Source organism: Mycetomoellerius zeteki, unplaced genomic scaffold, assembly GCF_001594055.1.
Source record: "Mycetomoellerius zeteki isolate Tzet28-1 unplaced genomic scaffold, Tzet1.0 scaffold315, whole genome shotgun sequence".
Taxonomy (NCBI): Eukaryota; Metazoa; Arthropoda; class Insecta; order Hymenoptera; family Formicidae; genus Mycetomoellerius; species Mycetomoellerius zeteki.
In genome coordinates, this window is record NW_017257300.1 from 53,440 (window position 1) to 67,928 (window position 14,489).

A 14,489-nucleotide genomic window follows, 5' to 3' on the forward strand; every position below is an offset into this window, starting at 1 on the left:
AATTATGTCAATTCTTCAAATTTTGTACTAAAACTCAAGGGACATATTACGTATACTTAAAACTTTAAATGCGTTTTTCTCGACACTACTTTTTTAAAATTACCGTGCAAGATAACTCAAAAACTATCCATCCGATTGAGCCCTTCTTGTGCACACATCTAGATAAATACTTTCCTCATAAATTGAACCTTTATTTATAATTGTATTGTTTAAATAAATTACTTTTATTACATAATTAACACGAAAATTTTTCGTAAAAATCGATATTTTTTTCTATGTGTCGCCATTTTTATAATTTGATATTATTCTCTTTAAAAATAGGTTCAATTAATAACGTAAACCCTACAAAAAAGAAATCGTTTTTGTTTTTTTGTTTCGGATGAATACAAGCAGTGTTACATTGCACGCCGTCAACGCCGACGCACTAAAATTAAATTATTATAAATATAAAATTCACATTGTTTTTCTATCGAAAAAATATTTTTTTAGTAGCTGAATATTACAATAACATATCCTGAAAATTTCAAAAGAATTTGTCGTATAGTCTCCAATTAAAAAATTCCGAAAAATTATTCCGATAGATCATTTTCAGCACGATACATAAGGTGCCCCCCTTAAAAGTTACAAAATATAGAGATTGTCTCCTAAGAAAGTATTCAATTCCTGATTTAGGTAATGTACATGTATTACTTACTGGGTCACCGGCTAATGGAATTACCGATCAGTGTCGATCGCAAAGAAGTCATCGCCGAGAATACGTTTCTGTTAACACTCGACGGGGATATCGACTTTCAACCGGCGGCAGTGAAGCTTCTAGTCGACTTGATGAAGAAGAATAAAAACCTGGGCGCCGCTTGCGGTCGTATTCATCCAGTTGGTTCCGGTAAGTCGTTCTAGCACAAAAAATAACATGAACATGAATATATATTTAAACAAGTAAAAAATAATTACGATAAGTATATTTAATCAAAATAATAATTAATGCAAAAGATTGTCATTATTAAAATAATGAAATAATAACAGAAATAAAGGCTGAGAGTAGGTACGGGTACAGTAATTGTGGCTTAAAAGTCTTCGTATAAAATATATTTACTTAAAAATACATCAGCCTCATTCAGATGTTCAGCATTCCCTAATCTTAGCAGCTATGCTCGTTTAGAAATGAATAAAAGTCATGTTTGGACACGTATTATGGAATTGTTTGGAATGGATTTTTGAATTAGGTATTTCATTTTCCCTAAAAAATACAATAGAAATTTAGGATATAATTAAGCGATCGAAATCTATTTCGAATAATTTTATAATTTTAATAGTTCCATTAATTCAATAATTTCATTATTCCATTAATTTGAATAATTAATTAATTTCAATAATTTCATTATTTTATTAATTTAAAAAAATAATTTCATTTTTCTTTCTTCAATTCGATACTTTAGAAAAAGAGAGAGCGGTATGATTCAAACTACCTCACTCTTTCTAAACCAATATAGTGACAACTTCAGGATTGAGCAGTTTATTCCTCTTACGCCCATGATTGGTCCAATAAAAAAAAGATAAATTTATTTAAATATTGCAATCATAAACGATCACAAACAATAAAATGTTTCGCAAATGTCCCAGGGCCTATGGTGTGGTATCAAATGTTCGAGTACGCGATCGGTCACTGGCTGCAGAAGGCCACCGAACACATGATCGGCTGCGTGCTCTGCAGTCCCGGATGCTTCTCGTTGTTCCGTGGTAAGGCATTGATGGACGACAACGTGATGAAAAAATACACTACCAAGTCTGACGAGGCGAGACACTACGTGCAATATGATCAGGGAGAGGATCGTTGGCTGTGCACGTTGTTGTTGCAACGAGGCTACAGGGTATGCATTAATCTCATTGTCACTACATAACGATTTCATCCTGGCATGATGTACAACATTATTATATTTAAAAAATTCATTGCGTTATAATTGATTTATTATTATTATTATATTTTGTCTTTATAACAGTTTTATTATATTAATGTAATTATTCATGTTTTATTTAAAATTCTTCTTATTTTTTACATTGCACTCCAGGTCGAGTATTCCGCAGCGAGTGATGCTTATACCCACGCACCGGAAGGGTTTAACGAGTTCTACAATCAACGACGTCGTTGGGTGCCCTCCACCATTGCAAATATTATGGATCTGCTAATGGACGCGAAACGCACAATCAAAATCAACGATAATATCTCACTGCCTTACATTTCATATCAAATTTTACTGATGGGCAAGTGCCTTCTCTCATTCCTCCCTGAATTATAACATCACGTTCTTTTCTATTGAATATTAGATTTGATTCGATTAATCAGATCAAATTAATTATTAATTAATTATTAGTATAAAATTAAATTTTATATTTCATATTATGTTTTTTATTAATTTAAAAATATTTAAAAAATATTAGAATATTTTAATTTTACGTTATAAATGAATATAATATATCTGTATATTTAAAATATATTATAATTTTAAACATTGGAATATAAAAATACTTCGGATTTTGTAATTGAAAAGTATATCGATTGAAATATCTTTGTGCTTTAATTAAAACAGGTGGTACGATCCTGGGACCCGGCACGATCTTCCTCATGTTGGTGGGTGCCTTCGTGGCTGCCTTCAAAATCGACAACTGGACCAGCTTCTACTACAACATCATTCCCATCTTACTCTTCATGATCATCTGCTTCACGTGCAAATCGAACGTACAGGTACATAAGTATCTCTCTTTTGATCTATTTGAGCGTTTGTGTACAAGTATCCGTGCATATATCCGCTTTATGTCGCGCATTTTGTGATCGTCCTTCGCTCGCGGAATTCACTTTCATTAGAACCAGAATTCTTAATTTATAATATCGCACAATAATATCATAATAATAATATATTCTCTCACGCAGTGTCGATTCATTTTCCGTACAACATTTGCGACTTTTGACGTATTATTCTCCAAGGAATATACCAAGAAAAAGTCGAAATGATGACTTTTGGTTAGAAAATTTCACTGTTTATTGACATTAAAAATCAAAATAAAGTAATTTTGATTTTTCGTTGACTTTTGTGTGTTCCTTGAGACTGTTCCAAAAATGCCTTCAAACGTGGGATGGGAAGGAATTAAATGTGAGTGGTTTTCAGCTTTTATGCGCCCAGATCCTGTCGACGGCGTACGCGATGATCATGATGGCGGTGATCGTAGGTACTGCCCTACAGCTCGGCGAGGACGGCATAGGCTCGCCCTCGGCGATCTTCCTAATATCATTGTCGAGCTCATTCTTCATAGCAGCCTGCCTACACCCGCAAGAATTCTGGTGCATCGTACCTGGCATCATATACTTGTTGTCCATTCCGTCTATGTATTTGCTCCTCATACTGTACTCCATCATCAATCTTAATGTTGTGTCCTGGGGCACCAGGGAGGTCCAAACGAAAAAGACCAAGAAGGTTCGTCAGTGTCGATCCTTTTTTTTCCATTTCTTAGACTTTTTTTTTATTTGGCACTGAGTCGTAACTACCCTGATAGCAAAGCCTGCGGAGACAAATTTCGAGCAGGGCCTGTTACCAATTTCTGATGCAGAAAGACAATTCTTGTTGCAGAAAGGCAACAAATTGTATCCAGAGTTTGTATTATTTAACATTGTCAGTAAATTGCTGTCAGAAATATGACAAAGCTTCCTGGACATGCTTTGCCAGTAGATTGTTAGCAGAAACCGAAAAAAACCCTGCATAACCTTATGGCAAATCGAGAGCAAAACCTAATTCGAGCAAACTCTGCTCGATTTCTGCCACCAATCTGCTGACATAGCCTATCAACAGGCTTTGTCGACAAATCCATAGCCAAATGCGGACACAGATGGCTATATGGTTTTGTAGTAAAAATCTGATCGAGTTTGCTGCCAATTTGGCCCCAAATTGTTAACATTTTGCTATCAGGGTATATAAATAGGGGTGTAACTCTGGTGAATGGGGCTTTGAAATGGTGAAGGTTCAGGTTTTTGGATCCTCACTTTGTTTGATATTTCATTCCAAGATATAAATACAATAACATCAACGCTGTTACGAGAAATATTAAATATAAAACACCTCATATTTCGAATTCATTTTCATCATGAAAACTATGAGTTGCTGTGCTAAATAAGAATAATGTAATAAACCTAGATTTTTAATTGGTATCAACTGGGAAGTTGATATCAATTAAATACTTTTTAACACAAATAAGCGAGAAGGCCATGTTCTGTAAAAGAGAGTCAGTGTCTAATAATATTTTTACTTAAATCTTACAATTTCCAGTTAATATTGTTTATCAAATAAATTGGATCTACTATCTCACGTTTAATTTTACTATTAAATCATTTAAAACAGCTATAATAATCTTCAATGCACGAATCGGATGAGGCTCCGGAGATAAGGAGATGATCTCGTCGAGATTCCCTTGTTAGATGAACTCCCAATCATTTGCTTCGTCGTAAGAACGTCACGCTTCAGCTTCAGCTTTGCTTAACTCAGAACTGAAAAGCAACTAACGCACACGAAGGTTGGCGGTCCTTGATGATCGTAGCCGCCGTAATCAGCACCATGTACGCGATCGTGATGACCGCGGTGATCGTTGCATTCGCGACAAACATCGTGCAGGAAAGCGTGATGTCGCCAAGTGCGTTGTTTCTGTTCCTCATGGTGGACGAATTTGTGATCGCGGGCCTCCTGCACCCGTACGAAATCAATTGCCTGCTGCACGGTCTGATCTATTACCTGGCGGTGCCCTCGATGTACGTGTTATTAATCATATATTCACTCTACAATCTCAACAACATCTCATGGGGCACGCGGGAAATTGTAACGAAGAAGAGCAACGTGGTAATTAATCTCGCTCCCTTTACTAATTCCAATTGATCTATACTAATTCGAGTGTTCCTGACTTTCACGCAGCTTTGTATATACATATGCTAGAATATTATTTATGCTTTTTAATTAACTCCTTAGAAAATTATGATTGAGGCGCGTCGAAAATTTTAATTTATTACTGTTTTAGTTCTTTGGAATGGGATCTCACTCTAAAGAGTGAAAACTGAGCCAATCTTGAAAATAGTGACTCAATTTTCAATCTTTAAGATTTCACTTTTCAAAGTCCGATTCACTTTAAGTTTTAAGGAATAAAATTAAGATTTCTACAGAAAATTAAAAAATATAAGAAATTAAAAGTTTTTAGAATTTTATTAATTTGATTCAATTAATTTTAATGACCTGCAATTCGTTCAGTTAGAATTAATGATAAAATTATAGGATATTAAACATATTATACAGATTAAATTAGAGAGAAATAAAGTTTGACCCTTTTATTAATTTAATTACTAAATAATTAAAATTTTGAAATATAATTAAATGTATAAATATAAAGCTAAATGTATGATATGAATTTAGAAAAAAGATTATTTATTACTAAAACCTCATTCCACTCGTAATGAAATATTTTTCTTAAAGGCAAACCGTTAATGGATGGTTGCTTTGGTTTATTAATATTCTATTGTATTATATGATCTATTTAACTAATTTAATCTTTCACAACTTAACGAGAAACACACGGCGATTAAGTTTCCGTGCGTTTATCATGATCGTTTGTGCGATTCAGGAACTCGAGCAAGAGAAGCGAGAAGCAGAGGAAGCGAAACGTAAGGCCAAGCAGAAGTCCTTGCTTGGCTTCTTGCAGAACGGCGCGGGTAACAACGACGACGATCAGGGTTCCATCGAGATATCGCTGGCCGGCTTATTCAAGTGCTTGCTATGCACCCATGGAAAACCATCCGCCGAGAAACAACAGCTCGTAGCAATCGCTGAGTCGCTCGAGCAGCTCGGCAAGAGGCTCGAGACTATCGAGAGGTAAGAAAAAAAACTGCATACGAAGACATTTGAATTGAGGAAAGATTATCGAAAATTATAGAGTCAGGCGTAAAATGATGTTTTTAGAGAGATCTCGCAAAAGTGAAAGGTACTTCAGGTTACGAAGCGAGAAAGGTTCAGAATTGTGCGATTAACGTTTGAAAACATTTAACGCTAGAAAACATCAGTTTTCTGTGAAAGTAGATTAAAAATATCTTTTTTATTCACATTGAAAAAAAATGTATTAAATCTTAATACTTATTTTTTTTAATAGTGCTAAATATTCATTTACAGTAAATATTTACTTATAATTCAAACAAATATTTATTAAAATTTAGTGTTTTTTTCAGTGTATATGAAGCATTCCTTAGGAAAAAGTACACCCAACTAGACGTTGGCGCTCCGAAATAACACTCAAATTAGTGTTAATCCTCAAATTGGAGGTTTATTTGGAAGTTAACACTCAATTGAAGTATCATTTCGGACCACTAACGCCTAGTTGGGTGTATTTTTTCATAGGGGCAGTGTCATTACGTTAATTATTTTTTGTTTTTGTACAATAAACCATTACCTAAATTTAAGTCTCAAGCCATAAGAAATTGACCAATCATAGTCAATTGTTCTAATATCACCGTATTCTTATTAAGGAGGTTCGCCTGTTAGTTGGAAACGTTAGAAATAAACTTAGTCTTAATTTTTTTATATGATGTAGATAAATACTGTACACAAATAATCCCACAATTTGAGCAATATTGACCGTATAATTTCCTTGTAATATTCTGAAGTTGACCATTTTAAGAATATCGTTCCGAAGAAGATAATCGCCGATTTAATACACACTCACTTAAGACTTTGAAATAATGTGTCCGGTGAATACACCTAATATTCGAGTAAATGAATAAAAAATGATTGAAAATACTCATTCGAATACACTTCTTTTTTTATTCGCCAAGAAACGAATAAATACTTTTTCATTCCATTTGAATGAATATTTTTTGAATATGATTATGAATATTTTCGTTTCGTATTCACTTTTACTCTGTATTATTTGTATAGTCTGTAAGCCTACAAGAGAAAACAGAAATCTATAAAAACAATGCGGCTACAATTACGCCGTGCTCTTAGTTCGCGACCTATACAATAGGCGTTCTTGTTTAACCTATAGGTTAAACAAAAATATTTTTATTGGGAATAAATAATATATCTCGGAACTTTATATCCTCGAACTCTCAGACCATACTGAACGACGCGCCCAAGATATCTTATAAAGTGTTTATTCAACCGGAATTATATCGGAATATGTATGGCGCTCTCTCAAATAAATATTTATAAATAAAAAATGTATTGCTTTCTAAAACATTTTTCAAAATTTCTAAGTTTTCTTCATAAAATCTGAATACTTCAATGACAAAAATAAATAAAATTCATTCTTTTTACTTAAAGTGCCGGTTATAATTAAGGGATAACGATTGCGCGCGCTTATTGCAGTTCCCTTTTTCAGTTTATATTTTGTTTGAATGAACACTCATTAAATATTCATAGTTTTTTTGTGAATAAATATTTTTTGAAAACCCAAATTTTTGAATGAATACATGATTACATCTTTTTATGTGAAAATTTTGAATAAATACAATTTGGAGCTCAATTACAAATTTTTGTATTCATCGGGCACACTACTTTGAAAAACTAGCATTTGACAGATGAGAATCAACAATTGTGCATAAAAAAGAAAAACCAGATTTTATTGTATGGATTTAAAATTAATTTTATTGTCATAAAGTTTACCTCTACCTCACAGATCATATTAATAGTAACAGACTTGGCAACGTCGTAGTGTACAACTGATACGAAACCAACTTCATATAATCTAGAATCCATCTCGGCGTAAAAAAACAGATACCTATGAAAATAAAGGTGAACGCACTTAGAAGTAAGCAGTAAGCAGTAAGAAGTAAGACGTAAGACCGCCATCTTTCATATGTATAGATTACTGGCAATGTTAATTGTCTACTACGTACGTCTAAGGCGTTGTCTATGTCACAATATGCGAAGTAAGCTTGGTTTAAGAAGTAAGAGTAAGAAATTGACTCACAGTCGAATGTGAGAAGAATAATCGACTGTGATTGGTCAATTTCTTACTCTTACTTCTTAAACCTAGCTTACTACGTGTATTGTAGACGGGCCATTACTGCTTACTGTTTACTGCTTACTGCTTACTTTTACTTCTATGTGCGTTCACCTTAATACAAAATCGGTCTTTACATCGATTCTGAATTTCTCTCTCATTATACGCCATAGCCGGTCAGTGCCTGTCACATCGCGAAGTGCAACGTAATGCAATGTTACCAAATATACACTCGACTTTTCAAGTCGTTGACAATCTCATACATTTGTTAATATTCCATACATTAATAATTTACTAAAAATATAGCACGTAAATAGTAACCACAATTCATTACACTAATATTGCATGTGATACGGAATCGCTGTAATAACAATTTATTTCAGTCGCATTTTTTTACTCCAAAGTAATAGGCGAACCTCCTTTAACAATACTACGTAAAAAATGGTCAAGAACATGATAGATATTTTATTTAATGATTGAAGCAATTTTCCTGGTAAAATATGTGCAATTTGCGTAGATACTTGCTCACACTGAGAAAAAAGTTGTTAACTTGACCAAATGCAGATAGTTCGTAGTGATTATTTAATTCAAATATTTATATTATATATTTAGAACCTTAATTTTAAGTTAACAAAATCTTGTAATTTAAAACATGTTATTTGTTTGAATTAACGAATATTTGCTTGATCGTTGATTCAGTTAAATCAACTAATATTTTTTTGAAATGGCAACTTTTTTCTCAGTGCAGTTATTGTTTAATATCAATAGATTATTATTAATTAAAATTATTACAGTCCATTCAATGATCCGTTTTTGTTCAGTAAATAGATTCAAATTTTGTGTGCGCATCTTTTGTCCGTAGTAACTGCAAGCAAGGCATTCCCTTGATTGGAATCCGAAGTAGTTTTAATTAATTACTGTAGACAGAGTTAATACAACTATCCAATAATTGTTCAAAAATGCATATTTCTACCAGAGTCAATTTTATGATTTTTTTTACAGAGCGGTGGATCCTCACAGTCACGCTTCCGGACGAAGGAGAGCCTCATCAGTGGGTTCGCGCACCGCTGATCACCTTGGTGCCATCGGCGAGGATCCCGAGGATGAGGAGGGCAGCGAAACGGAGACGGTGACCAGTCAGAATACCGAGGGTAATCGTGATGGCAGCAACTTCCTCTCGAGACCGTACTGGCTAACCGACGAGGGCCTGAAGAAGGGCGAGGTGGACGTGTTGTCGATGCAGGAGGAGCAATTCTGGAAGGATCTGTTGGAGAAGTATCTCTACCCGATCGATGAGGACAAAGCGGAGAAGGTAACACGATGACACCCCGGGACTTTATTCAATTTTTTCTTGAACTTGTATTTAAAAAAAAATACGCGAAAAAAATTTATTAGAATTTATTTTCTAAAATCATTTTTAACTTTTAATTTTTAGGATTCAGTCAATTTTTACTATTTTAAGTTTTTTTTTTGCTTGTAGCAGTCAAAAAGGTTTTTATTTTACACTTCAACTTGAAACTTCATAAGTTTTTATAGAACAGTTTAATTAATGTAATTACTGTGAATTAATTTTGTGATATAATAGAATACAATTTTTTTTGGGACCAGGATGACTTTTCTCGTAATAAAATCCGCGATACGTCTTTGTTACTGCAAGCTGTTGATCAAGGATGAAAATGTAAATTTACGAAATTCGTCTTTATGAAGCCAAATAAACAATTAAATTAAGTAATTTGATCAAAATAGAAATTAAAGAAAAATAATTAAATTGATTTGCAACAAATTGAAAGCTTGCTCCTTGAAGTAAAATTTTTATGTTTCGCAGAGAGTATTTATTTATTACGCATTTTTCATCTATTTGAATTAATATACGACATGCTGCTCCGATCAGGCAAGAATCGCCAAAGATCTAAAGGACCTACGCGACCAGAGTGTCTTTGCGTTTTTTATGATGAACGCCCTCTTCGTCCTGATCGTCTTTCTGCTGCAATTGAACAAAGACTTGTTGCACATCAAGTGGCCATTCGGCATCAAGACGAACGTCACATATGACCATACTACTATGGAGGTAAAACCAGCTCCGTCGGCGCCTCGTATCCTCGATCATGGCTTTATCTCAAGCAGAACATTAACGATATAAACTTGAACTCCAATTTAAATCTATGTGTTAACTCTCAAATGCCTCATTACGGAAAGAACACATTGGTGTACGGCTCTACCCAATTCGATCATAAAAATAGAAACATATCATAAAAAGATTTTTTTTTTATCGAAATACTGGTACTAGCAATCGTATATACTATATATATATATTTATTAATAAAATAATAGCCCACAACTTGTGAAATATTTCATTGCAAGATTTAAAATATTTTAGATTTTTATAAAATTTTTTTTAATGTAAATATGAACAGGAAATCAGAATTTTTGAAGTATTCATCTTTTTACAATATTTGTACAGTATTTCTAAAATATTTTCGGGAAATATTTTCAAACGTTTTACAAATGTGTGTTTACAAAATATTTCAGAAATATATCAAACAATGATTTATATAAATATTTCATACCGTGTAGGAAATAATGGAAAAAGCATTAAAAAAAACATTGAGGAACAAAGGGCTGGATATGTCGTCCCTCAAAGGCGTTTATGAGTTAGATTTACGAGACAAATGATATATCAAACGGATCGTTAACTGAGATAACGAAGGATCGACGGATCGGTGGACTGATCGACGGAGTTTTTTATACTTACTATTCTAATCTTGTGCCGTCTCTTTTTTTCTGTTTCTCTCGCATTTCTCTCCACGCACACGCAACAGGCCCGCATCGCCGCCGATCTGATAGAGCTACGCAACAAGAGCGTGTTCGCATTTCTAATGTTCAATGCGTTGTTCGTTCTGATCGTATTCTTGCTACAGCTGAATAAGGATCAGCTGCACGTTGTCTGGCCGCTCGGCGTCAAGACTAACATCACCTACGTCGAGGAGACCTCGGAGGTATCCGATGATCAAGCATCAGGGGAAAGGATTAAGTCGGTGCCATGGTGGTGTTCCGTACACGGTGTCTCGTTAAAACCGCCCTCGATACGCCCGGATGATCATTTCTGACGTTTTCCTTTATTAAGATTAAACTTTGCAAATAAAACTTATCAAAATTACCAAATACTTAAGAGATTAATTAAATTATCTTCGTTATTATATAATAATATTATTATTTTTAGAATTATAATTGCTAATATAATTACCAACAAATAATGAGAATTAATTAGAATTAATGAATTAATTAGTAATTAAATTAATTAAAAGATAATTAATAAAAATCATAATAATAATAAAAATTTGCTAAAAATTATGTTGCTCAAGTTTTCTAAAAATATTTTGTTGATTCTTTATTTTGGATTTTTAATTTTAAAAAATTTGAATTTCTAGAGGCTTTTGAATCTTTAAGAATATTTCGAGTGTCTCGAAGTTATCAGTTTATTGGATTACCTGAGCATCCCGACGCGTCGGGGGCGAGCACTGTACCTCGGTGATGACGTTGCACCTGATTCAATATATACATACATTTTTATGTCATTAACCCAACTGGCTCGTTTGACAGCACGTGGAAATTCTCCAATTAATATTCTTACGCACAGGTACCTCACCTGGGTCGAATGGAATGGAATGGCGTGGGAGATGATTTCTAGTGATCCCGACTAGAAATAACCAGAGATTAATGTCACAATAACATCCTTCCGTTTACCCCTTCTCACCAAAATGATACGAAATTGATTCATGGAATTAAATTAATCCTCATTAATTTAATTACATATTGATGTAAAAGTAGAGACGGACATCGAGAGACCTGTTTATCTCGAAAGAATTAAAACTAATAATTTTTTAGCAGAATTAATTCTTCAATTCTCGATTTTGTGAGAAAATAATAATTTTACGTTTTTATTCTATGTGATATCTAAAAGTTATTAATTGTATTTTATCATCTAAATTGAATAATGCCTAAAAATTATTAGTATTAATTATTATTAGGTGAAAACTATTACTATTATTAAAAATTAATACTTTTCTAGTATAAATTTAAGGGTCATTATTAAAAAACTAATATTAACCCACAATTAAAATTATTCTTAAAAATTTAACTGAGTAGTACTGAAGAAAATGGATTTGTCTCTCTATGTAAGAGTCTTAGGATCACATTTGTCTCTCTATGTAAGACTCTTAGAGCCGAGACTCTACGAAGCCTTCTGGATCTGTAGAGCCTCGAATCTGCATCTTTTCTCTCGTTTGTTGTGTCTAACTTTGACCATGCACCATACTGCCGGTTGTGGTAGCGGACGAGCACCACTAACGTACGCGTAACGCGATGGTTGCTTTCAGTGTCTTCTCATCGGGGGTTCAACCGAGCCCGTCTTACGTCGTTCATAAGTCTTGTACATATTTTGTACATGTATGTACATAAGTGTGTTAATCTTAACACGCACGAAAACCATTGATGATTACGGAATCTTAACTGCTAACTGTCCTTATATTTAATTGTTTTTAATCGATGCACGCACTCATCAAGAAACAATTTCTGATGGCGATCGATCGATTATTATCGTTTTCTGTCGAATATAATTTTAAATAAAGTTTCTTACAAATCGCGAAAAAATAATTGTAAAATTTAAAATTAGAGAGAGAGAGTTTATTCTAATAATTTTTTAAATCAATTTAATTTAATTAATTAAATTTAAACAATTAGAATTTAATTAAAATAATTTTTTAAAATTGTCAAAATCAACTGATTTAATTATTATTGAAGTTTAAGTTGTTATTAAAGTTACTATCATATCACATTAATAAGCTAAATTTTTTAAGTTTCTTGGAAATAAAATAAAATAAAACTTTTTATTTTTAAGAATTAAATTAAATGGATAGACGTCTACTTGATTTCGATTGCCACGGGTATTGTTTCTCAAAAATAATGCTTGATCGCGTATCGCAACGTATTCTACACACGTGATTTTTCAGGTGCACATCTCGAAGGAGTACCTACAACTTGAGCCGATCGGTCTCGTGTTTGTCTTCTTCTTCGCGTTGATATTGGTCATACAGTTCACCGCGATGTTGTTCCATCGATTCGGAACACTGGCCCACATTCTGGCCAGCACCAGCTTAGACTGTTACAAGAAAGTGCGTATACGTCTCTTATAAAATTATACGCGTCCTGTCTGGTCAAATTGTTGCAAAAAGGTTGATCGTTTCAATTTACAATTAGTAAAAACGACGAACTTCTTGTTGTAACAACTTGATACTCTTTGAGCTGCTTCACGTGAATACTTAATAATCTCCACAGACGAAAGATCTCTCCGAGGAAGCCTTGTTGTCGAAACACGCTGTCGACATAGTGAGAGACCTCCAGAGGCTGGACGGAATAGAAGGCGATTACGAGGAGGGCAGCGGTAGTGGGCCCGGTAGACGAAAAACAATTCGGAACTTGGAGAAGAGTCGTAGAAAAACGCAGGCGATCAACACGCTCGACGTGGCCTTCAGGCAACGTTTCTTCAGTATGAATGAGAGCGCAGGTAAGCAAGAGACGAAGTATGATCCCCAAAACAAAGATAAAATAAAAATTAAAAGAACATTTCAAACGTATATTAATATATCCTTACTCCTTTAAAGACAGAAGCTTTCTAACAAAAAATCTCGAAGAAGAATTTGTTTTCTAAGGAAGTTTTCAGAGTTGCTGAATTCGATTCTGGTCTCAGAGAATTCTAAAATTCAAATGTCAAAAAAATAATCTAATTATCCCATAGGCCAAGTTTCATGAAAATCGAGGAAATATATAATATTATAATGGTTCAATAATAATAAATAAACATAAAATAATAATAAGGGTTACGAGCCAAGTTATGATATATTTGAATATTAAACAAACGTTTCGACCTTTTTATCAGGACATCCTCAATCTTTACAATGGCAATGTTTAAAAAGCAAAAATTAAGTTTTAGTAACAGTTACAATTTTAAATTCATAGTTACGTTGATATAAAAATAAAAAAAAATTTTAAGTTCGAAGATTCTTCATGTATTACCGCAAAAATTGTGATTCCATTCTTCTCTCTTTTGTGATTTGTGAACATTCGTTAACTTTCGCATATATCATTATGTCTATCAGTCGCAAATCCAGTGTTAATAAAATCGGTTGAAATTATAAAGTCATTCGAAGTATAAGAACACATACTCAAACGAGAAGGCATAGAACAAATATGAGGCCGATAATTAAAATAGTGAGTCAAAATAATTAAGAAGCAAAATGCGATCATATAGTCCAAAAATTTTTAAAAACTTGTTCAGTCAGAAACTGAAAATATATAGTTCACATAAAAGGAGGTGACTTTAAATGGAATTGTTAATCCACAACCCAGACAGCACAGAATATTTATGATAAATATTTATTAATATTCATTTTTTGAAATGTTATATAGAT

General features: G+C 33.3%; 1 protein-coding gene across 3 annotated transcripts in view; it reads left to right on the forward strand.

Moving 5' to 3' along the window:
* Positions 1–14,489, forward strand: part of kkv (hyaluronan synthase-like protein kkv) — a 30,637-nt gene that overhangs the window by 15,173 nt on the left and 975 nt on the right. For 2 of the 3 annotated variants that reach the window (XM_018451616.1, XM_018451617.1), the window contains exons 10-19: positions 673–883; positions 1,621–1,868; positions 2,067–2,259; positions 2,586–2,740; positions 3,162–3,467; positions 5,650–5,897; positions 9,025–9,334; positions 9,914–10,090; positions 13,032–13,193; positions 13,357–13,585. In XM_018451616.1, the coding sequence (XP_018307118.1) occupies positions 673–883; positions 1,621–1,868; positions 2,067–2,259; positions 2,586–2,740; positions 3,162–3,467; positions 5,650–5,897; positions 9,025–9,334; positions 9,914–10,090; positions 13,032–13,193; positions 13,357–13,585 (2,239 nt within the window). Of the gene's footprint in view, positions 1–672; positions 884–1,620; positions 1,869–2,066; positions 2,260–2,585; positions 2,741–3,161; positions 3,468–5,649; positions 5,898–9,024; positions 9,335–9,913; positions 10,091–10,841; positions 11,019–13,031; positions 13,194–13,356; positions 13,586–14,489 lie in introns of all 3 variants that reach the window. The other variant, XM_018451618.1, reaches the window with a different exon arrangement.